Genomic DNA, 25492 nt, shown 5'->3' on the forward strand with positions numbered 1-25492 from the left:
GGATAGTGGTTACATGGATGTTTACCAAAACTCATTGAAATATACACTTAAAATCTATCATTTTCATAATATATAGTTTATACCTTAGTAAAATTTATTTTTAAAAAAGCTATTGCAGGAATCCAGCCAGAAATTAAGAAATTATTGGGATTTAACTTAAATAATTGCAGTGGAAATAAAGAGTATTGGAGAGATATGAAAGATGTGGTGCCTCAATTCAGGATTTGGTAACTAAATGGATATGAGGGGTTAGAGGGGACAAGTCAAGGTTGGCCTTAGATTTCTTGTTTGAGCAACCTGGATGCGTGTTGGTATTATTCATTGAGATGGTGAATAGACGAAGAACAGATTTGGCAGAGGAAAGGGAGTTCTTTGTTCAGTGTGCTGAATTTGAAATAATGATGTCAGATGTAACATGAAAATGGCAGATGAATATATGGGTATGGATCCCAGAAGATAGGTCTGAGTTAAAATACATATTTGGGAGACACAGCTTTTATGTGCTAGTTGAGAATATGGTTTATATGGGATAGGCCAGTGTGAAGAGACTAGGACCGTAGGTAAATCCTGGGAGATAGACATCCTCTCTCCACAAAGAGAGGATGTGAATTATTGCATGAGTTATTAAATATGTTTAGCATAAATGGTTATGTGTTTTTTCAAAGGATACTTATATGTCAGTTGAGTCCATTTTGAACTATTAAATTGCAAAAATTTTGAAACAACAAAATACTTGGAACTGATTACAAGATAATAATGATACTCTAAGGTCAGACTATAGTACATCTGAGCCAAGTTAAAAATATTTTTTATAATGTAGGATAGGGACATGAACATATATTTATATATCTAAAGAAATAATATTTCAAAAGCATAAATGAAATGAAAGAGTTTTTCCTTGAATAGGAATCACTTCACAGCTCATCAAATATTGGGACTAGAAGGTTATTTTAGATAATTTAATATAAACTCTTTATTTTTTAGATAAGCAAAATCAGACCTAGAGGTGTTAATGGCTTGCCCAAATTACAGACCAAGTTGGTGGCAAAATTAGGACTGTAGCTCCCAGATCAGTATTCTTTACATTATGTTGGTTGCCTCTGTGTAATAATATATCAATTCTTAAAAACACAGATATATTATCTGTATACTATACATATTAAGAATCCTATTTTTAGATAATCAGTGTAGTAGCTCGATAAATTTCACTATAAATTTTTTAATAAGTAAAAACATATTTTGGGTGTTCTAAAACAGGGGTCCCCATCCCACAGACCATAGACTGGTATTGGTCTGTGGCCTGTTAGGAACCAGGCCACACAGCAAGAGGTGAGTGGCAGGCAAGCATATGAGGCTTCATTGTATTTATAGTTGCTTCCCATCGCTCCCGTTACCAATCTGAGCTCTGCTTCCTGTCAGATCAGCGGTGGTATTAGATTCTTATAGAAGTGTGAACCCTGTTGTGAACTGCGCATGTGAGGGATCTAGGTTGTGTGCTCCTTATGAGAATCTAATGCCTGATAACCTGTCACTGTCTCCCATCACCCCCAGATGGGACAGTCTAGTAGCAGGAAAACAAGCTCAGGGCTCCCACTGATTCTACATTATGATGAGTTGCATAATTATTTCATTATATATTACAATGTAATAATAATAGAAATAAGGTGTACAATAAATTTAATGTGCTTGAATCATCCAGAAACCATCTCCCTCCACTCCCTAGTCTGTGGAAAAATTGTCTTCCATAAAACCAGTCCCTGCTGCCAAAAAGGTTGGAGGCTGCTGTTCTAAAATGATCCCGGGCTGGGTGCGGTGGCTCACACCTGTAATCCCAGCACTTTGGGAGGCCGAGGCAGGATCACCTGAGGTCAGGAGTTCAAGACCAGCCTGGCCAACATGGTGAAACCCTGCCTCTTCTAAAAATACAAAAAATTAGCTGGATGGGGTGGTGGGCACCTGTTATCCCAGCTACCCAGGAGGCTAAGGCAGGAGAATCTCTTGAACCCAGGAAACGGAGGTTGCAGTGAGCCCAGATCGCACTATTGCACTCCATCCTGGGCAACAAGAGTGAGGCTCTGTCTCAAAAAAAAAAAAAAAAATTATCCCAATTCATTATTTTTCTCTTCTGTGTAGCACATTGTGTAAATTGACAAATTGTATCTTAAATTTCTCCTGAGTGTGAAACCTTGAATACTGTATCACTAGCTTAGGGTTATTCTGCCCTAAATCACTAGAAAAGCCTTAGGAGGTGTCGAATGAACTTTCTTTGTAATTTCCTGTGAATTTAAAAATCTAAACTACATATATTGAATAAGAATGTGTGTCATATATCTAGATATATCTATATGTGTGTCATACACAGTTGTTTTTGCATTCTACAGTGAAGGGAAACATAGCAATTTGTGTGACATTCTGGTTATGACAGTGCCATTGGAGGTTCTAGATTATTTCTTCCTGGCTCCTATTCATTCCTCCATATTTTGTACCTGTTTTTTGCAAACAGTCTATTCAGTACATAGATTTGAATGAAATTGGACTTACATCTATCAGATTGTTATTTCTGGAGTTAACCTCTGGTTGCTTCCCTCTCTTACTCAAAAGCTACTTTGGCTTTGTGTTGCCTTTAGAATAAACTGTGCGCTGCAACATTCAATATTCTGCATGATCCGTTCCTATATTTTTGGTCTCTTTTCCCTCTAGTCATCTGTCTATACTTCCATTGTAGCCAAATGAAACATTTCTTGGTTCATTTTATATATATTCTGATGATTTCCCACTTCATGACCCATGATTATGCTACTCCCAACCATGCTATTTCCTATACCCCAACTGTCTCAATCCTATCAGTTGTTCCAAATCTTAAAGACCACTTTCTTCATAAGTTCTTCCTTGATGATCTTCCCAGACAGAAGTAATCTCTTCTCTTCTGATCTCCCTTAATATTTTATTTTTAATATTTAATTAATTATTTATTTTGAGGCAGTCTTGCTCTGTCACCCAGGCTGGAGTGCAGTGGTGTGATGTTGGCTCCCTGCAACCTCTGCCTCCCAGGTTCAAGTGATTCTCCTGCCTCAGCCTTCCAAGTAGATGGGACTACAGGCACATGCCACCATACCAGGCTAAGTTTTGTATTTTAATAGAGACAGGGTTTCACCATGTCAGGCAGTCTGGTCTTGAACTCCCAGTGTCAGGTGATCCACTCGCCTTAGCCTCTCAAGGTGCTGAGATTACAGGTGAGCCACCATGTTCGGTCTAATCTTAGATTAAGAAAGTACTTGGTATTGTTATGGTTTCAATGTTTTTCCACTCTAAAACTCATGTTGAAATTTAATTGCCATTATAACAGTATTCGTAGGTGGGCCCTTTAAGAGTTGATTAGGTCACGAGGGCTTCACCCTCATAGATGGGATTAGTATTGTTATAAAAGGAGGGGTTCATCCCCCTCTTGCTATCTCTTTAGAAAGCTGGGGCAGGAGGATTGCTTGAGGCCAGGACTTTGAGACTAGCCTGGTCAACATAATGAGACCCCATCTCTACCAAAAAAAAAAAAAATTAACTAGGCCTGATGGCACATCCCTGTAATCCTAGCTACTTGGGAGGCTGAGGTGAGTGGAGTCCTTGAGCTGAGGAGTTTGAGGCTATAGTGAGCTCTGATTGCACCACTGCATTCCAGCTTGAGCGACACAGTGAGACCCTGTCTTTAAAAATAATAATAACGTCATGTCATAGTTCATGTTTTTATTTTATTTTTCAAATTAATTCTGAACCTTTTGGTAAATTAAATTTATTGGGATTATGGTATTGTAGCTTTGCAAAGTAATTTTTCAACTGATGATAAAGTTATATGGAACTATTTATGAAGAAGTGATTTAAGACAAATATCTAACTTTTTTGAGCACTTAATATATGCTAAGCAGTGTATTTATTGCCTAGAACACTTTTATTTATTCTTAAATACAACTCAGATTCATACTGTTACTATTTGTATTGACAACTGAGGAAAATGAAACAAAGTGAAGCCTAAGTAATTTAAGATCACACAGTTAGGTGGCAAGTGGCTGAATCCAGATTTAAACTCACCTGTGTCTTCTGTAAATCTCAAGTGTTGAACCGTAAGAAGTACTATAGTGTCTCTTGAGCTGTTTTTTTTTTTTTTTTTTAAAGAGATAGGGTCTTGCTCTGTGACCCAGGCTGGGTATCAATGATGCCATTGTAGCTCACTCATTGCAGCCTTGATCTCCTGGGCCCAAGTGATCCTCCCTCCTCAATCTCCCAAGATGCTGGGATTATAGGCCTGAGCCACCTGACCTGGCTCCTCTTAAGCTTTTGTGATCAATCACAGATACGCTATGAGGACACGACCTTTTACAAAGTACTCATACTTAACTGCAGTTTATTGCATTGCAAAGAACTCTAAGAAACTTTCTAAATTATTTTGATGGCTTGAGTTTTAGCCATATTAGCATTTAGAAATAGTATTTCTTGGCTGGGGGCAGTGCTGCTCACTCCTGTAATCCCAACACTTTGGTAAACTGAGGCCGACAGATCACTTGAGGTCATGAGTCCGAGACCAGCCTGGCCAACAATGGCTAAACCCGGACTCTGCTAAAAATACGAAAATTATCCAGGTGGCATGGTGTGCGCCTATAGTCCCAGCTACTCAGGAAGCTCAGGCAGGAAATTCACGTGAACCCAGGAGGCAGAGGTTTCAGTGAGCTGTGATTGCATCACTGCACTCCAGCCTGGGTGACAGAGTGAGACTCTGTCTCAAAAAAAAGAAATACTAGTATTTCTTGAAATAAATGAACCATTTGCTTGGAAATTGTTCCATTTGAATTGATGTGAGGTTTAATAAATATGCTTTGAAACAAAAAGAAGCTATTGTCACATAGATATTTAAGTTATATTTGAATTGAATTTAAAGATGGCTGGCTAGTTGTAAGCATTTGAAAAGCAGTTTAAATTCCAAATTAAAGATGGAAAATTGTAAATTACTCTGTGTGTGTGTGTGTGTGTGTGTGTGTGTGTGTGTGTGTGTATGTATGTGTGTGTTTTGAGATGGAGTTTCGCTCTTGTTGCCCAGGCTGGAGTGCAATGGAGTGATCTCAGTTCACCACAACCTCTGTCTCGTGGGTTCAAGCGATTCTCCTGCTTCAACCTCCCTAGTATCTGGGATTACAGGCATGTGCCACCACAGCTGGCTGATTTTGTATTTTTATTAGAGATGGGGTTTCCCCATGTTGGTGAGGCTGGTCTCAAACTCCCAACTTTAGGTGATCTGCCCACCTTGGCCTCCCAAAGGGCTGGGATTACAGGCATGAGTCACCATGCCTGGCCTGTACCTGTCTATTTTTTGAAAGACTATGTGACATATAAAGACTAGGAGATTGAAAGATCTGTTTTCTAAGTTTTGCTTTGCCACTTATTTACCTCATGTCTTTTCAGAGTCACTTGACGTCTACCTCTAAGCCTCAGTTTCTTCATTTGTCAAATAAAACCCCAAATTTCAGGGAAATGGTACCTGTCCTGCTTACTTACTAGCACTGAGCTGATGATTACCTGATTAATGTCATGTAAAATTACTTTATAAACCACCGATATAAAGCATTTAACATCTTTGCCAGGCTATTTAAACTCAGAAGCAAGATTTGGTGTCTATTTTAGTTATATGGATTCTTCACTAGTCTTGGGGTATATATATAATTACTTCTGTGGATTCACTGCATTGAATGCAGTCATCGAAAAGTACCTATATAAATTAGTACATAACAGACATGAGTTCAACAGCCTCAGATTAGGTCTTCAGATGAAAGCTTTTCTTTCTTTGTCATATTCTTATACCCACTGTTTTATTTTTGCCAGTATCTCCCCTTGTGCAGTGTTACTTGTTTGTAGATGAGATAGTAAATCAGTCATTATTGGTAATCTACATTTTTTTAAAAGAAAAAGGATAAAAGATCTATTTTATAATGAGAGGGGACTTGGAATAATCTGAGTGTGATTGGGATGAAGAGAGTGTTAAATGGAAGAGGCAGAAAGGAAATCAGTATCTGTGGAAAACAACTAGAAATAGATTCTAGGCTCTAATAGGGAAATCGCAAAGGAATAATGAATGAATGTGTTGAGTACTAAGCCAACATATTTTTCACCTCTAAGCTATATTTACTAGGACAGTCTTTGAAACATAAATGTAACACTGTTTACATTTATTAGTCAATTTTTGCTGCTATAGTGGAATACCACAGATTGCATAATGTACAATGAACAAAAATATATTTCCTACAGTTCTCATGGTGGCAAGTCCAAGATTGAGGGTTAGGCATCTGATGAGGACCTTTTTGCTGCATCATCCCATGGCAGAAGGGCAAATGGGATGGGGAAGAGAGAGAGAAAGAATGTGTATGTGCGTGAGGGCATGTGCACAAGGGAGGCCGAACTTGTCTTTTCATAACAAACCCACTCCCAGGATAACAGCATTAATCCAGTCACCTCTCATGAGGCCTTATCTCCTAGCACCAAGTTTCCAACATATGCTTTTGAGGGACATATTCAAACCATAGCATGCCATCGCTAGAGCTTTAGAGAAATGCTGTCATGCACTCTGCATTGTGGAGGGGAAGCATCTCTTTCTTCACCAAAGCTAGATAAAAAGATGAAAAAAAATGTTTTTCTCTTTGACAGATTATGTGTTTAATTTTGTATGAAGTGTTTTATATTATATTCTAGAATTCCAAGATCTAGGCGGGTGGTAAAGTGGCAGTGGTGACTTCGGGGATCTGATCTCCCTAAAGTTCCTGACACTCTATGTCTGATTCTGCAGTGGCTGCCAGAAAAAGATTTAAATTTATCTAAATCTTACTCTAATATCTCTGAAATATTATATTTTGCTGATCAATATATATATATTTGCATTAGAATAATAATAGTTATAATTTTTTGAGAATACACTGTTGCTGGTCCTGTTAAGCGTTTTATAGATTTCCTATCATTTACTTTTTATAACACCTCTGGAATTTAATATAGTTTCTCCTCCTATTTTGCACGGATGTTGAGGCTCGGAAAAGTAACTTGCCCCAAATCCCACAATAGTGAATGATCAAACTGGCATTTAAACCCATATCTCTGGGACTCCACAATCTGCAATTTTTCTGTTCCAAAATGCCATACCACTACACTGATAGAACGATTGTCTCATTTTTATAAATCTGGCCCAGCAGCTTAATTGCGCAGCCAGACTTGGGTATTCCTGGAGCAAGAGTACTACCTCTAAATTACTAAATGTACTACCTTAAAAGTAAAATGTAGATGATAATGTTTAGGTGAACATGGCTTTTAGCCACAAAGCTTCTCTGAGTTTAATGGGGAGGCATTCCCTTCACTTGTGGATCCTACTGTCGGGATACCTACCCTCTAAAATCAAGGATGCAAAGACCCATAACCATTATAAAAATAAACTCTAGTTTTCAGGAAAGATAAGCATTAATTTATCTGATGGAGATTGCTTCATTTGGTGTTATTGCTTTCAAAGCAGTCAAAGGAAGCTTGTACATGGCTAGTGAACATCTGTTGTTCCATCATTGAGCAGCTCTTGTCAGGAAGTCCTTTTGCAATTCTAAACTGAGGAAAATGTCTCCTTAATGAAGGATTTGATATGTTTGTTACTGTTTCATTCACAAAAGTATTTTGAATCATAAAATGTCTTGGCTGGGCGTGGTGGCTCACGCCTGTAACAGGCTTTGGGAGGCCAAGGTGGGTGGATTACTTGAGGTCAGGAGTTTGAGACCAGCCTGGCCAACATGGGTGAAACCCCATCTCTACTAAAAATACAAAAATTAGCCAGGCATGGTGTCGGGCACCTGTAGTCCCAGCTACTTGGGAGGCTGAGGAGGGAGAATTACTTGAGCCCAGGAGGTGGAGGTTGCAGCCGAGATCACATGACTGCACTCCAGCCTAGGTGACAGAGCAGGACTCTGTCTCAAAAAAAGAAAAAAAAAAATGCCTGTAAAATGCATCTTCAGTTAAAACAGAGAAACCTGCCTAATGTGAATTTAAATAAGCCCTAAATTATAGATCTATGTTTCGTATTTGTCTCAAAAAACTATATATAGTAAATCCTGGCTGGGTGCAGTGGCTCAAGCGTATAATCCCAGCACTCTGTGAGGCCGAGGTGGGCAGATCACCTGAGGTCAGGAGTTTGAGACCAGCTTGGTCAACATGGTAAAACCCCATCTCTACTAAAAATATAAAAATTAGCCGAGTGTGGTGGTGGGCACCTGTAATCCCAGCTACTCGGGAGGCTGAGGCAGGAGAATTGCTGGTTGCAGTGAGCCAACATGGTGCTACTGCGCTCCAGCCTGGGTAACAGAGTGGGACTCTCTCTCAAAACAAAACTTCTGCCCAGACGCAGTGGCTCACACCTGTAATCCCAACACTTTGGGAGGCCAAGGCGGTGGATCATTTGAGGTCAGGAATTTGAGACCAGCCTGGCCAACATGGTGAAACTCTGTTTATACTAAAAATAGGGAAAAAAAATTAGCTGAGCGTGGTTGTGCATGTTTGTAATCATAGCTATTCAGGAGGCTGAGGTGAATAGCTCAAATGAACCTGGCTGTATCCCTTGAACCTGGGAGACAGAGGCTGCATTGAACTGAGATCAAACCAGTGCACTCCAGCCTGGGTGACAGAGCGACTCCATCTCAAAAAAAAAAAAAAAAAAAAATCTTGTCTGTGGTACTAACTCCATAAATCCTCATCTTTCCTTAATGTCTTGTAACTGTACTTATTACTGTAATTCATTATGTTCATGAATTGACTTTGTTCACCCAGTGAAATTATAAGGTTAGTGATAGCAGCTTCCTAATCTGAATATTTCTTTATGAACTTTTAGGCGATAGTTCTTGAGACCTCTAAAGCAATTCATACAGTAAAGCTGTACAATTTAAGCAAGAAAGTTGTCAATATTTTTGGCTTTTACCTACACAAACTTCAACAGTTGATAATATAATTTATACTCATTAGAAGCCCTGATAAAATTGGAAACCAAATTTTCATTTAATAAATACCATTTATTTTGAAATCAGCTTTTTAAATGTCTTTCATGGTGAAAGATTGGGAATTACTGTTTGGTACTGTCCATCCAGCCCCGTGTTGCATAATAATGTTTATTAAAAATATTAATTTACTGATACAAAGTAACTAATGAACTTTTTTGTTTTTAGGGAATGTGGTGGGCAACTTGGGACATTCCTTCTTCAGTCAGAGTTTCCTTGGCAGTAAAGAACACGGTGGATTCTTATATGTGACGTCTACCTACCAGTCACTGCAAGACCTAGTACTCCCAACCCCACCTTACTTGTTTGGGATTCTTATCCAGAAATGGGAAACTCCTTGGGCCAAAGTGTTTCCTATTCGTCTGATGTTGAGACTTGGAGCTGAATATCGACGTAAGTAGTAAAAACATGTTCTTCTAAGCCGCATGACAAAGGCATGATGACTAAATAATGCCTGAAATATTCAAAGCCCTCTGGTGATATAATTCAGCATAAACAGTCCTTTGAAATAGCTAAGCTAAATTTGGTCAGTGTCTGCATATATTGGGTGTAATGGGAAGGACTGAAAATAACGAATGAGAAAGTTGATTATTACCTTGTAAACGCACTGCTTTTATAGTTCATTGGTAAAAAACATGATCATCTTCAGAAAAGTGAATTTGAGCTTAAGATGTAACTTTTTTTTTATGGTATCTGTATATGATGAGCATATTCTTTGTCACTTGGTTGGAAATCAGTTAAGATAAATTGTATTTTATTTAACATACTGGAAACTAGTAGAATGGAGACCACTCTGAGTTGGTAAGGTAGGCTACAGAAGTAGAGCTTCCTTGCCCATGGCTGTAGCAGTGCAACTAAGATGTGATTTTTAAATAGACGTTAACAGTTAAATGCAAGCTTTATTTTAAACTTTATATCTCTGTGCCCTGTGCTAGGAATCAGATCACTTGAGTAAGGTTCTCAACTCTACCACTTACGAGCTCTGTAACTTTGGGCAAGTCACTTGAGTTCTCTGATTGTGTTTCTTTTGTAAACTGGAAATAATAATGCTTGACTTTTATTTTATATTGAATTGTTAACAGGATCAAATGAGAGAATAAATAAAAACATTATTTTATAAACCATAAAACAGTATATGTTCTCAGCAGGTCAACTTCATTCTTTCACCAATTATATATTCATTCAATAAGAATTTAATGAAGGCTTCCCATATATCCTGAATCCTGGAAATTCTGGAATAGCGAAGACATCATTATGTCTTCTTGGGAACTTTTATAAGGAATACATACAGAAATCATGATTATAATGGTATACTCCATTAAAACCTGTGCTCAGGACGGGCACAGTAGCTCACATCTATAATCCCAGCACCTTGGGAGGCCGAGGCGGGTGGATCACAAGGTCAGGTGGTCGTGACCAGCCTGACCAATATAGTGAAATCCCGTCTCTACTAAAAATACAAAAATTAGCCAGGTGTGGTGCTGTGCGCCTATAATCCCAGCTACTCAGGAGGTTGAGGCAGGAGAATCCCTTGAACCTGGGAGGCAGAGGTTGCAGTGAGCCAAGAATGTGCCATTGCACTTCAGCCTGGGTGACAGGGCAAAACTCCTTCTTAAAAAACAAAATAAAACCTGTGCTCAAAGTTAAGTTTATTGGGAGCCCCAAGACAGGCTCTAACTTGACCAGGAACGAAGGAGTAGTTGGACCATTTTTCTTGGACCAAAGTACCTCTGGATTAACTCTGAAGGAGGCATATGAATCAGCTAAATGAATCAGGGGAAGGGAAGGATTATGTGCCATAGAAGCAACATGTGTATCTTCCTAATTTATACAGGCATTTCACACCATAAAGTTTAAGAGATGAGCCAGCCAGTTAGGATCTCCTGTGATTTGCCTCTCCTAAGGAGGATCCTGGTTAGGAGGTATAGAAGAGTGAACCCTTGGCTAGGTGTGGTGGCTCATGCGTCGAATCCTAGCACTTTTGGAAAGCGGCTGAGGCAGGCGGATCATTTGAGGTCAAGAGTTCGAGACCAGCCTGGCCAAAATGGTGAACCTCATCTCTACTGAAAATACAAAAAAATTAGCTGGGCATGGTGGTGCATGTCTGTAATCGCAGCTACTGGGGAGGCTGAGGCAGGAGAATCACTTGAACTCTCCTGAGGTAGGAGATCACACCACTGCACTCCAGCCCGGATGACAGAGTGTGACTCTGTCTTTAAAAAAAAAAAAAGAGCGAACTCTTAAACTTCTTGGGAAAAAAAAAAAAGCATGACCGCCTAAACTTCTTGAGCACAGAGGAATCAGGAGATATTTGTTTCCTGGATCATGCCAATTCAGTTTGAAGAAGGTTGCTCCCTAAGACCTTGTGGGTCTTTTTTTTTTTTTTTTTTTTTTTGGAGGCAGGGTCTCACTCTGTCACCAAGGCTGGAGTACAGTGGCATAGTCATGGCTCATTGTAGCCTTGACCTCCTGGGCTCAAGCCATCCTCCTACCTCTCAGCCTCCCACATAGGTGGGACTACAGGTGCATGCTACCACACCCAGCTAATTTTTGGTTTGTTTTTTTATAGAGACAGGGTCTCCCTGTGTTGTACAGGGTGGTCTCAAACTCCTAGGCTCAGGTGATCCTTCTGACTCAGCCTCCCAAAGTTCTGGGATTACAAGCATGAGCCACTGTGCCTGGCTATTGTGGGTCATTTTTGAAACTTTTACATCAAGAGGCTTATTCTTGTTATTAAAAGACTTAATATGGCTCAGGATTTGTCTGCTACCATGCCAAGTACTTTTTGAGCCCAAATTGGATGTGTTCTAGTGAGCCATTACAATTATATTTTGAAAACTGTATTAGTCATGAAATCTCTTTTACCAGAGTTTTAAGTTCCCAAACTTAAGTTTGATCATTTCTAATTTCCATAGTTTATCCATGCCCACTGTTCAGTGTCAGATTTCGGAAGCCATTGTTTGGAGAGACGGGGCATACCATCATGAATCTTCTTGCAGTAAGTTGGGATTTTCTTTTTTTCTTTTTCCTTACTGGAGTTTATATGGGAGAAGGAAGGAAGAAAGAAAGCAATTTTATTATTTTATTGATAGCTGTGCACAAGCTGCCACTTTAGGCAGGTTAAGATTTATGCTGAAGAAAAAGAATAGAAAACACACACACACACACTCTCACTCACTCTCTCTCTCTCTCTGTCTCTCTGTCTCTCTCGCAAACATGAATTGAAATGGTACAGGATTCCAGCACCTGATTATATACTTACTGTCTTAACTGATCTTGCAGAATTATTGTGAGGACTAGAAGTAATATATAAATAAATCACCTAGCATTCTGTCTTATTTTTATTTTAAGACTGGAATTGTATGCATTTCTCTTGTGTCTGTATAGGTTCCTATCCAAGCAAAGATTGGTCAGAGATTGTGCTTAGATACCCTAAGCCAGTAAGGCTACTGCTCTCTGCTGATAGATCTGAATTTGGACTGGAATTTCAACTTCATTGTTTTTCTTTCTCCTGGGCTCTCTCATATCTCCTACACACATGCACAGGTTCTGACTCTGTTGGCCAAGAACATGGGTTGGCTTGAGTCCACTAAGGCCTCTGCTGCATGTGTGCACAGACTAAGATCAATCCTGGATATTTGGACAGTTTATGAAGCTCCCTATGGTTGTCTCACCTCCCAGAACTTGCCCCAAACAGGTTTGGTGAACTCAAGCTAATCAAGCTGCTTGGCCTCCCTTTTTGATAATCACCAAGTTACCACTTTGACAATGTTCTATAGTAAGTAAACTCCTCCAAGTAGCAAAGCTTATTTTTTTTTGTTTATTTGTTTTATTTTGTTTGAGACACAGTCCTTATCACCCAAGCTAGAATGCAGTGGCTTGATCTCAGTTCATTGCAACCTCTACCTCCTAAGCTCAAGCAATTCTTGTGCCTCAGCCTCCTGAGTAGTTGGGACTATAGGAGTGCACTACCACACCTAGCTAATTTTTGTGTGTGTGGTTTTTTTGTTTGTTTGTTTTGTTTTTTTTTGAGACGGAGTTTCACTCTTGTTACCCAGGCTGGAGTGCAATGGCATGATCTCGGCTCACCGCAACCTCCACCTCCTGGGTTCAGGCAATTCTCCTGCCTCAACCTCCTGAGTAGCTGAGATTACAGGCACGCGCCACCATGCCCAGCTGTTTTGTATTTTTAGTAGAGACGGGATTTCACCATGTTGACCAGGATGGTCTCGATCTCTTGACCTCGTGATCCACCCACTTCGGCCTCCCAAAGTGCTGGGATTACAGCTTGAGCTTGGCTTGAGCCACTGCGCCTGGCATTTTTTTGTGTTTTTTGTAGAGAGAGTTTTGACATGTTGGCTAGCCCCAAACCCGTGGCCTCAATGAGTCACCCGCCTCAGCCTCCCAAAGTGCTAGTATTACAGGTGTGAGCCACTGCACCCGGTCGCAAAGCTCATTGTTTTTAATAAACTACCTTGCCCTGGTTGAACTGCTTAACTATTTAATGGGATTAGGGGGCATCCCTAGGCAAGAAGGTCACAGACTCAATTCAAAGTTCAGTAGTTTTCATGAAAAGATACTTCTTCTTCTCTTTTTTTTTTTTGAGATGGAGTCTCACTCTGTCGCCCAGGCTGGAGTACAGTGGCTCAATCTTTGCTCACTGCAACCTCTGCCTCCTAGGTTCAAGCAGTTCTCCTGTTTCAGCCTCTGAAACAGCTGGGATTGCAAGCATCTTCCACCACTCCTGTCTAATTTTTTGTATTTTTCGTAGAGACAGGGTTTCACCATGTTGGCCAGACTGGTCTTGACTTCTTACCTCAGGTGATCCACCTACCTTGGCCTCCCTGAGTGCTGAGATTACAGATGTGGCTCACACCTAGCCAAAATGCTTCCCTCCCCCACCTTGAGGCGGAGTTTCACTCTTGTTGCCCAGCCTGGAGTGCAACAGCATGATCTTGGCTCACTGCAACCTCTGCCTCCCGGGTTCAGGTGATTCTCCTGCCTCAGCCTCCCCAGTAGCTGGGATTACAGCCACCCGCCAGCATGTCCAGCTAATTTTTTGTATTTTTTCGTAGAGGTGGGGTTTCACCAAGTTGGCCAGGCTGGTCTCGAACTCCTGACCTCATGATTAGTTTGCTTCAGCCTCCCATATTTCTGGGATTACAGTCATGAGTCACCACACCTAGCCAAAAATTGTTATTTTTTAATAGACACATTATAATTGTACATATTTAAGGGCTACATTTTGATGTCTCAGTACATGTATACCTTGTATAGTGTATCCTCCCACCTCAGCATCCTGAGTAGCTGGGACTACAGACGCCTGCCACCACAGCCTGCTAATATTTGTATTTTCAGGGTTTTGGCATGTTGCCCAGGCTGCTGTTGAACTCCTGGACTCAGGATTTCTGCCCACCTCAGGCTCCCAAAGTGCTGGGATTATAGGGATGAACCACCACACCTGGCCCCTAGAGTCTTGATTTCTTTAGGCACCTATGCCTCCAGGTTAGACAGGGAGTATCTGATATTTAACATAGGCTGCAAGAATTCTGAGAATTCTGAGTATACATGGAAAATTTTCTTCATGTGATGGCTCCAAAACCTCATGGGTGAGCTGCTGATAACTCCTGACTGTGGAATCAGAAATTATTATTAATTAATTTATTGATTTTTATTTTTTAAATTTATTTATATATCTTTTTTGAGACAGGATGTCCCTCTTGTTCCCAGGCTGTAGTACAATGGCGCCATCTCAGCTCACCGCAACCTCCGCTTCCTGGGTTCAAGCGATCCTCCTGCCTCAGCCTCTCAAGTAGCTAGGATTACAGGCATGCACCACTATGCCCAGCTAATTTTGTATTTTTAGTGGAAATGGGGTTTCTCCATGTTGGTCAGGCTGGTCTCGAACTCCCAACTTCAGGTGATCCGCCCACCTCGGTCTCCCAAAGTGCTGGCATTACAAGCATGAGCCACCGCTCTGAGTCCATTTTTATGTATTTTTTTGAGATGGAGTCTTGCTCTGTTGATGAGACTGAAGTGCAGTGGCACAATCTCGGCCCATTGCAACCTCCGCCTCCTGGATTCAAGTGATTCTTGTGCCTCAGCCTCCCCAGCAGCTGGGATTACAGGCATGCAACTCTATGCCCAGCTAATTTTTGTATTTTTAGTAGAGATGCATGTTAGCCAGGCTGGTCTCAAACTCATGACCTCAAGTGATCTGCTCACCTCAGCCTCCCAAAGTGCCTTTTGCCTTTCTTTTTTTTGAGACAGAGTTTTGCTTTTGTTGCCCAGGCTAGAGTACAGTGGTGCGATCTCAGCTCACTGCCACCTCTGTCCCCCAGCCACCCCAGGTTTAAGTGATTATCCTCCTTTGATTTCCTGAGTAGCTGGGATTACAGGCATGCACCAACATGTCTGCTGATTTTTGTATTTTTAGCAGAGACGGGGTTTCGCCACATTGGCCAGGCTGGTCTAACCCTGGGTGATCCACCCGCCTCGGCCTCCCAAAGTGCTACGATTACAGGCATGAGCCACCATGCCCAGCCTTGCCTATTTTTTTATTTGGTTATTTGTCTTTTTGCTGTTAGGTTAAGTTTGTTCTGGATATTAACTCCTTTTCAGATGTATGGTTTGCAGATATTTTCTCCCGTACCTTGTCTCTTCACTCTGCTAATAGTTTCCTTTTCTGTACAAAATCTTTTTAGTTTGATGTAATTCCATTTGTCTAGTTTTGCTTTTACTGCCTGTGCTTTTGAGATCTTATCTAAAAATTCCTTGCCTACACCAAAATTATGAAGCATTTCCCCTGTCCTAATAGTTTCATAGTTTTGGGTTTTATATATAAGTCTTCAATCCATTTTTAGTTGATTTTTGTATATGGGGAGAGGAAGGAGTCCAGTTTCATTCTTCTGCATGTGGATATCCACTTTTCCAAGTATTATTTATTAAAGAGAGTCCTTTCCCCAATGTGTGTTCTTGGCACCTTTGTCGGAAATCAGTTGGCTGTAAGGGTGCAAATTCATTTGCAGGCTTTCTATTCTATGCTCTCGGTCTATGTGTTTATTTTGGTCACTGCTATGCTGTTTTGGCTACTACAGTTTTGCAGTATATTTGGTCAGGTAGTATGATATCTCTAGCTTTGTTCTTTTAGCTCAGGACTGTTTTGGCCATTTGAGGCCTTTTGTGGTTTTATAAAAATTTTAGGGTTTTTTTTTTCTCTCTGTGAAGAATGTCATTGGCATTTTGATAGAGATTGCATTAAATATGTAGATTGCTTTGGGTAGTATGGCCATTTTCACAGTATTAATTCTTCTAATCCATGAACATAGAATATCTTTCCATTAGTTATATTGTCTTTAGTTTCCTTTGTCAGTAGATAAGTTTCATTGTAAAGATCATTTACCTCTTAATTAAGTATATTCCTAGGTATCCTTTTTTTGTAGCTACTGTAAATGAAATTGTTTTATTTTTTATTAGCATATAAAAACACTACTGATTTCTACATACTGATTTTGTATCCTACAACTTTACTGAATTTATTAGCTCTAACAGATTTTTGGTGGCATCTTTAGGGTTTTCTACATATAAGGTCATGTCATTTGCAAACAAGCACAATTTGACTTTCTCCTTTCCAATTTGGATGCCTTTTATTTCTTTCTCTTGTCTAATTGCTCCAGCTAGGACTATGTTGAGTAGAAGTGATTAAAATGGGTATCCATGTCTTGTTTCTGATCTTGGAGGAAAAGCTTTCCACTGTTCCCATTCAGTATGCTGTTAGCTATGGGTTTGTCACATACGGCCTTTATTGTGCTGGGGCTGCTTGTCTTGCATGGCACAGCAGGCCAGCCAGCTATGTGTTGGTTTGTCCACTTTGTAGGTCTGCCTACATGGCAGGGAGGTCCCATGTGAGTTCAATGCCCTCATTCAGTTGGGCCTAAGCTCTCAGCAGCTGGATGGTGGTGCTATAGATACATGTGTGTGTGGTCGACTGACAGTGGGCTTCAGAGATGGAGAGATGGAGTGGCACTTGGCCCCCAGGTAGGATGAACTCTAGCAGTGGATCCAGTTTCAAGATGGTACCATGCTATGACTGGGAATGGGGACTGGGAGGTGTATGACATGGGCTCTAACTCAGGCAGTGTAGTACTGTGAACTTCAGGCAACTACAAACTGGATTCAGGGCTTGTGAGGACTGCGGGACTCTCCTATAGCAAGGAATGCAGGCGACTGCAGTGGTCATGGTGACCATGGGTCCCCAGATTACCCTTTCCACATTAGAAGTAGTCCTTCCTGACTCCAGGCCACTCCTTGCAGGGAGACGGTGCGGCAGAGGCAGAGTGCTTCACTCCCCCTCTCTATAGTGCTGTCAAGGACATCTGCTCCTCCGCAGAGATTTCAGCACTCCCCTGGTGCTCTGCAGCATACTTCCACAGCCACTCCAGTTGAAATATAGTTGTTTATTAGTTGTTTTGGTCCCTTTTGTTGACTAGTGGGGAGCAAGAGCCAGGCAACTCCAGTCAACCATCTTGCTGATGTCACTAGATATGACATCTAGTGATGTCACTGTCTTTTAGAGAGAAAACAATAAGAAAAAAAATCTTGTAGATTTACCCATCTAGTTGCCATTTCCAGTGTTTTTCATTCCTTTGTGTAACCATATTTTCATCTGGTGTCATTTTCCTCTGCCAAAATGATTGCCTATAGTATTTCTTACAATTTAGGTTTGCTGCTGCTGGATTCTTTTAGCTTTTGTATTTCTAACATCTTTATTTGATCTTCATATTTAGAAGATACTTTTGCTAAATGGAGAAGTCTAGGTTGAGTTGTTTATTTTGAGACAGAGTTTCACTCTTTCACCCAGATTGGAGTGCAGTGGCACGATCATGGCTCACTGCAACCTCCACCTCCTGGGCTCAAGTGATTCTCCCACCTCAGCCTCCCGAGTAGCTGGGACTACAGGCGTGCACCACCACGCCCAGCTAGTTTTTGTATTTTTAGTAGAGACAGGGTTTCACTATGTTGCCTCGGCTGGTCATGAACTCCTGACCTCAAGGGATCCACCTGCCTTGGCCTCCCAAAGTGTTGGGATTACAGGCGTGAGCCACTGTGCCCAGCCCAAGTTTTGTTCTTTGAGTATTTTTAAGATGTTGCTCCAGTGTCTTCTGGTTTGCATTGTTTTTCCTCTCATCCCTCTCATCTTTGTTCCTCTCGGCATAAAAATTTTTTCTTTTCTTGTTGTCTTTTCTTATTTTTTTTGAAATAGGGTCTCGGCTGGGCGCGGTGGCTCACGCCTGTAATCCCAGCGCTTTGGGAGGCCAAGGCGGGCAGATCACGACGTCAGGAGTTCAAGACCAGCCTGGCCAACATGGTGAAACCCCGTCTCTACTAAAAAAATACAAAAATTAGCTGGGCATAGTGGCACATGCCTGTAATCCCAGCTACTTGGGAGGCTGAGGCAGAAGAATTGCTTGAACCAGGACCTGGGAGGCAGAGGTTGCAGTGAGCCGAGATTGTGCCACTGCACTCCAGCCTGGGCTACAGAGCAAGACTCTGTCTCAAAAGAAAAAAAAAAGTAGTGTCTCACTATGTTGCCCAGGCTGGAGTGCAGTGGCACAATTATGGCTCACTGCACCCTTGACCTGCAGAGCTCAAGTGATCTCCCCACCTTGGCCTACCAAGTAGCTGGGACTACAGGTGCATGCCACCACACCCAGCTAATTTTGTTTATTTTTTATGCACATGGGGTCTCATTATGTTTCCCAGGCTGGTCTCCAACTCCTGGGCTCAAGCCATCCTTCCACCCCAGCCTCCCAAAGTATTGGGATTGCATGCATGAGCCACTGTACCTGATTTTCTCTGGTTGGTTTCAAAAGTTTTTTGAAATCACAGGTTTGGAGCAAATTGATTATAATGTGCTGTAGTCTAGTTTTCATGTTTCCCGTACTTGGGGTTCATTGAGCTTTTTTTTTTTTAGATCAGCGGGTTTACAGTTTTCATCTGATATTTTTTCTGTTCATCCCCTTCTCTCCCTGAAGATTACTCCAATTATGTGTATATCAGGCTGCTTGAAATTGTTTCACAGCTCTCTAATGTTCCTTTTATTTCCTTTTCAGTCTTTTCTCTCTCTATTTTATTTAGGATAGGTTTTATTGCCGTGCTCTCAATTTCACTAATCTTTTCTTTTGCAATGTTTAAGCTGCTATCTTTTTTTTTTTTTCTTGAAACAGAGTCTTGCTGTTGTCACCCAGGCTGGAGTGCAATGGCACAATCTCAGCTCATCGCAACCTCTGCCTCCCAGGTTCAAGTTATTCTCCTGCCTCAGGCTCCCGAGTAGCTGGAATTACAGGCACACATCACCACGCCTGGCTGATTTTTTGTATTTTTAGTAGAGACAGGGTTTCACCATGTTGGCCAGGCTGGTCTTGAACTCCTGACCTCAGGTGATCTGCCCTCCTAGGCCTCCCAAAGTGCTGGGATTATAGGCATGAGCCATCACGCCCGGCCTTATCAACCTTTAAAAAATCTCAAATGCTGTAATTTTCATCTCTAGAAGTTACAGTTGGGTCTTTTAAGATCTTTTATGTCTCTGCTTAACATTTTGTACATGTAGAAGACGATTATAATAACTATTATAATGCTATTATTTTGGTAATTCTAACATCGTGTATAAGTTCTGGCTCAGTTTCCATGGGTTGATTTTTTTTCCCCCTTATTTTGAGTTGTGTTTTCATGCTTCTTTTTTATTGGTTGCCAGACATTGTGATTTTACCTGTTGGGTGCTGGATATCAATATTCTTGAGGTTTTTCTGCAAGAAATGAAGTCAAGTTACTTAGAAATACCCTCCATCTCACATCATATCCTACATTTCAGTAAATGGCAGTTCCAGTCTTCTAGTAGCCTTGGCTATAAAATTTAGAATCACTTTTAAATCTTATCGTTTGTTCACATTCCATATCCACAGTGGCAAATATTATCTGTTTTTCCTTTAAAATATATCTAGAAACAGGCCGAGTGCAGTGGCTCACGCTGTAATTCCAGCACTTTGGGAGGCCAAAGTGGGCGGATCACCTGAGATCAGGAGTTGGAGACCAGCCTGGCCAATATGGCAAAACCCCATCTCTACTAAAAATACAAAAATTAGCTGGGCCTCGTGGTGCATGCCTGTAATTCCAGCTACTTGGGAGGCTGAGGCAGGAGAATCACTTGAACCCAGGAAGCGGAGGATGCAGTGAGCTGAGATTGTGCCACTGTACTCCAGTGGGGTAACAGAGAGAGACTCCATCTCAGAAAAAGTGTGTGTGTGTGTGTGTGTGTGTGTGTGTGTGTGTGTGTGTGTATTTATATGTACATACATCTAGAAACTGACAACTCGTCACTTTTTAAACTGTTAACATCCCGGCTGGGTGTAGTGGCTCACACCTGTAATCCGAACACTTTGAGAGGCTGAGACAGGTGGATCACCTGAGGTTGGGAGTTCAAGACCAGCCTGGCCAACACGGTGAAACCCCGTCTCTACTAAAATTACAAAAATTGGCCTGGCATGGTGGCACACATCTGTAATCCCAGCTACTTGGGAGGCTGAGGCATGAGAATCACCTGAATCCTGGAGGGAGGTTGTAGTGAGCCAAGATTGTGCCATTGCCCTCCAGCCTGGGAGATAGAGGGAGAGTCTGTCTCAAAATAAATAAATAGGCCGGTGTGGTGGCTCACGCCTGTAATCCAAGAACTTTGGAGGCCAAGATGGGCAGATCACCTCAGGTCAGGAGTTCAAGAGCAGCCTGACCAACATGGTGAAACCCCGTCATTTTTTAGGAAAAAAAAAAAATTATAATAAATAAACAAATAAACTGTTAACATCTGGTCTAAGCTCTCATTATCTCCTACCTGGATTGCTTTTATTGTGTTTCTCTGATCTCTTTTCTTCTATTCTCCCTCCCATACCACCTATTCATTACCAAGAAGTCAGATCTGTTAAAACAGGTCAAAAGCCTCCTAAAGGCAAAAGTACTTATGGTGACCTATAAGAACTATGAAATCACCGGGCGGGGTGGTGCATGCCTGTAGTCCCAGCTACTCAGGAGGATGAGGTGGGAGGATTGCTCGAGCCCAGGAATTCTGGGCTGCAGTGCACTATGCCGATCGAGTGTCCGCACTAAGTTCGGCATCAATATGGTGACCTCCCGGGAGAGGGGACCACCAGGTTGCCTAAGGAGGGGTGAACTGGCCCAGGTTGGAAATGGAGCAGGTCAAAACTCCCGTGCTGATCAGTAGTGGGATCACGCCTGTAAATAGCCACTGCACTCCAGTCTGGGCAACATAGCGAGACCCCGTCTCTAAAAAAAAAAATCAAAAGAACCTATGAAATCTAGCCATTTGCTATTGCTTTGACCTTGGCTCCATCACTCTTGCTCATTTTGTTTCACTCATACTGGATAGATGGTGTGTTAGGGTATATGTGTTTCCTTACAAATATTCATTGAGTGCCTAAGATGTTCCAGGCTTTAAGGATATAGCAAGAACAAAACAGCTGAGAGTTTATACTCTCTTGGAGCTTCCTCTTAGAGAGAGGAGACAGATAGTTAACAAATAAATATAGAAAATATTAAGTGCTGGTAAAGCAGGGTAAACATTCAAAAATATTTTTTAATGTTGTATGTCAGAGGTATATGATAATGTTTGATTTACTTGTAAGAATTTAAAGAGTAACTAAAGAGCTAAAGTACATACAGTGGGGCTTTCATTCTACATTCTCTTTTTATTTAAATAAATAGGATCTTTCAATATTAACGTTCTTTCCATTTGTGTTAATTTTATTACTATAAATAAAATCTTACCGTTGATGAATTAATTTATTCTACTTCAATCTGCTTTGTCCCAGGACTTCAGAAATTACCAGTATACCTTGCCAGTAGTTCAAGGTTTGGTGATTGATATGGAAGTTCGGAAAACCAGCATCAAAATTCCCAGCAACAGATACAATGAGGTAAGATATACCATGAAGGTGTATTTTTCATAGTTGAAAACATGAGTGGAGGTGAAAACTGCATAGTTATGTATAAATTTTATTTATAATTAATTAACAATGAAATCAGTTCATAATATTATATGACTTAGTTCAGTTATGGGGTATTTCGTTACAGAAAGACAACATGTCAAATTTTAACTTATTTGGTCATCAGTTGTGTTATTTTACCTTTTGATGTTATGATAATTAGTGTTAGATTTACATTTTGATTTGGGCATGAAATTACCCTTGTATCCATAATATTATTGGTGAGATTTTTAAAATTTCCCCCCTTCTATAAATATTTATTTACTTATTTTTTATTAAATTTTTTTTTTAATTGAGATAGAGTCTCACTCTGTCACCCAGGCTGGAGTACAGTGGTGCGATCATGGCTCACTACAATGTTGCCTCCTGGGTTCAAGCAATTCTCCTGCCTCAGCCTCCTGAGTAGCTAGGATTACAGGCACCTGCCACCACGCCTGGCTCATTTTTTGTATTTTTATTAGAGATGGGATTTCACCATGTTCGTGAGGCTAGTGTTGAACTCCTGACTTTAAGTGATCCCCCCACCTCAGCCTCCCGAAGTGCTAGGATTACAGGCATAAGCCACCGCACCTGGCCAAATATTTATTTTTAACTGTTCTTAATATTTCAGCACAGTTTAGCATAAATCTTAAAATGGCTTTAAATAAGGTTCCAAAAGCAAATGATTCATTTTGAATTAAGATGTATTTTGTAACTAAAGTTAAATTGTACATACTATACACATATTAACAATTATATAAATATTCTTTGCTTATTTGCATGTGAAGTCTTTTTTGAATTTAAATATTTAAAAAATCTGTTCCAAAATGTCTCATGATAAGTATTGGGCTTTTAAAGAGATTTTATTTTGAAACTTAGTTTGATATAATAATGATTAAAATTTGTTGTTTTATTAGGGTGAGAATTCTACTTCTTCCACTATTTCTTAGATTTCTTTCTTTCTTTTCTCTTTCTTTGGAATCTCACTCTGTTGCCCAGGTTAGAGTGCAGTGGCAGGGTCTCAGCTCACCTAAACCTCCACCTCCCGGGTTTAAGTGATTCTCCTGCCTTGGACTCCTGAGTAGCTGGGATTGCAGGTACCCGCCAACAAGCTCTGCTAACTTTTGTGTTTTTAGTAGACATGAGGTTTCACCATGTTGGCCAGGCTGTTCTTGAACTCCTGACCTCAGGTGATCCACCCAGCTTGGCCTCCCAAAGTACTGAGATTACAGGCGTGAGCCACTGCATCCAGCCAGATTTCTATGTATAGAATAATTTTTCCTTCCTTTTCTTTTTTTTTTTTTACTTTTCTTTTTTCTTCAATCAGCCACTAAATCATTCATGCATTGAATAAACATTATATACTTGGTATGCACTTAGAATCACACAGATGTTTTATTGGATTGTTGAGTTCAGTTCTCAGCATTATTATGAGAAATGACCTTTGTCAAAGCTTTTACCTATATGATTTTTTTTCTTTTAGGATATTAGAAAATAGTAGCTAGAATGTGTGGCACGGTGGCTCATGGCTGTAATCCCAGCACTTTGAGAAGCTGAGGCAGGCAGATCACCTGAGGTCAGGAGTTCAAGACCAGCCTGGCCAACATGGTGAAACCCCATCTCTATTAAAAATACAAAAATGAGCTGGGCATAGTGGTGAGCACCTGCAATCCCAGCTACTCAGGAGGCTGAGGCAGGAGAATTGCTTGAACGTAGGAGGCAGAGGTTGCAGTGAGCCAAGATCTTGCCATTCCTTTCTAGCCTAGGCGAAAAGAGCGAAACCCTGTCTCAAAAAAAAAAAAAAAAAAAAATTATGCCTGCTTTCTGAGAGTTTGCTGTCTAGTAAAATTATGGCATTAGTAGCCCATCTGGAGCAGCTGCTGCCATCATGGTGGCTGCAGCAGGGGGGTGCTGCCAGGGCTACACAGTCTGGATCCCACAGGAGCTGGGGACAGGTGGGAGCCCCACCCCTTCCAAGTCAGTGGGGTGGGAGCTCCCTAGGTGCAGCCACCCAAGTTGTGGCTGCAGACCTGGGCCTTCTGTTCCATGGAGCAGGCAGGAGTCCCACCCTCCCAGGCTCAGCTACAGCTACCCAAGTTGTGGCTGTGGGCCCAGGCATCCTTGCATTCTTGGGGGCTTAGGAAGGCCCCCTTCCCTCACAGGCTCGGAAATGCCTACTTCTGCTGCCTGGCTTTTTCCTGCCATCAGCACTCACTCCAGTCTCAGAGCAAAGTTGGGGCAATGCTGACACACCAATGGAAGGGCCTGAAGGCTGGGGGACCGGGCTGCCAGTCCCATGGACGGTAGTGGGAACATGTTATGCCTTTTCTGGGTCTGCCCATGGCCACCCATGGACAATTAGGTGCACACTTCCTCTCCTCTGAGGCCTATAAAAGCCTCGGGGTTAGCCAGAGCTGAGCTAACCCAGCTGCAGAGAGGAGCTACCCATTCCAGGGCCTCCTATCTGCTGAGACCTGTAGACGTTGGGACAACCAGCTGTAGAGAGAAGCTTCCCATTCCAGGGCCTCCTCTCTGCTGAGCACTGAACACTCAATGTGACGACCTGCCTGTAGAGAGGGGCCACCCACCCCAGAGCCTCCTCTGAGCTAGCCGGTTACTCATAAAGCTCCTCTTCACTTTGCTTACCCTCCACTTGTCTGCATACCTCATTCTTCGTGGATGCAGGACAAGAACTCGGGACCTGCTGAATGGCAGAACTGAAAGAGCTGTGACACAAACAAGGCTGAATCATGCCCCTTGCTTGCCACATTGGAAGTGAAGAGAAGGAGAGAAGAGCTGCATCCCTTTGGGGAGTCCAGACTTGGGAGCTCCCCAAGCCAGGGCTGTGATTCCCTGTTTGGGGCCCTGCAGTTCCTGGAGTCACCAGGCATCCCGATGCTACCACGTTTCCTGGTGGCAGCTGTGGAAGCTGCTTGCAGTGTACCTGGTTCAGTTGCAGCCTTGCAGAGAGCCAGTGCCTGTGCCAGCACCTGGAGCTACCTGCCCCACTGCAGCAGCCAGCATGTCTGACTGTGTGCAGTGGCTGGACTCCACGGTTGCTTGCTCACACACTCCTTGCTGCTTCACTCCCGGTTCACCATTGGCAGGCATGGGATCCAGGCTGGTAGTGTAAGCCTAGTGCAGCCTGCCAGGTTGAGTGGACAGAAGAAGCCCAGCAGGCCTGAGCAAAACTCGGGCAAAGGCACCACTGGCCACAGAGCTTTGTAGCCAGAAAAGCAACACTCCAAGGATCCTGCAACAGTTAGATGATCAGATGTCATTCCCAAGCAAGTAACATATGTTGCTGTTCTTGATGTTTGTGAGGTGGTGCTATGTGTTTAGAAAAATTTTGTTTGTACAAGTATATCTGTAAAAGCTATGAGGCCCTCATATTTACTTCTTCTTCCTTTT

At 41.6% G+C, this 25492-nt stretch overlaps 1 protein-coding gene across 1 annotated transcript in view; it reads left to right on the forward strand.

Moving 5' to 3' along the window:
- The window catches only part of ZFYVE9 (zinc finger FYVE-type containing 9), a 217410-nt gene that overhangs the window by 149206 nt on the left and 42712 nt on the right, over nucleotides 1-25492 (forward strand). The window contains exons 11-13 of the mRNA XM_037745790.1: nucleotides 9219-9443; nucleotides 11966-12048; nucleotides 21929-22033. Coding sequence (XP_037601718.1) covers nucleotides 9219-9443; nucleotides 11966-12048; nucleotides 21929-22033 — 413 coding nt within the window. The remainder of the gene's footprint in view (nucleotides 1-9218; nucleotides 9444-11965; nucleotides 12049-21928; nucleotides 22034-25492) is intronic.

Source organism: Cebus imitator, unplaced genomic scaffold (assembly GCF_001604975.1).
Source record: "Cebus imitator isolate Cc_AM_T3 unplaced genomic scaffold, Cebus_imitator-1.0 Scaffold214, whole genome shotgun sequence".
Classification (NCBI taxonomy): Eukaryota; Metazoa; Chordata; class Mammalia; order Primates; family Cebidae; genus Cebus; species Cebus imitator.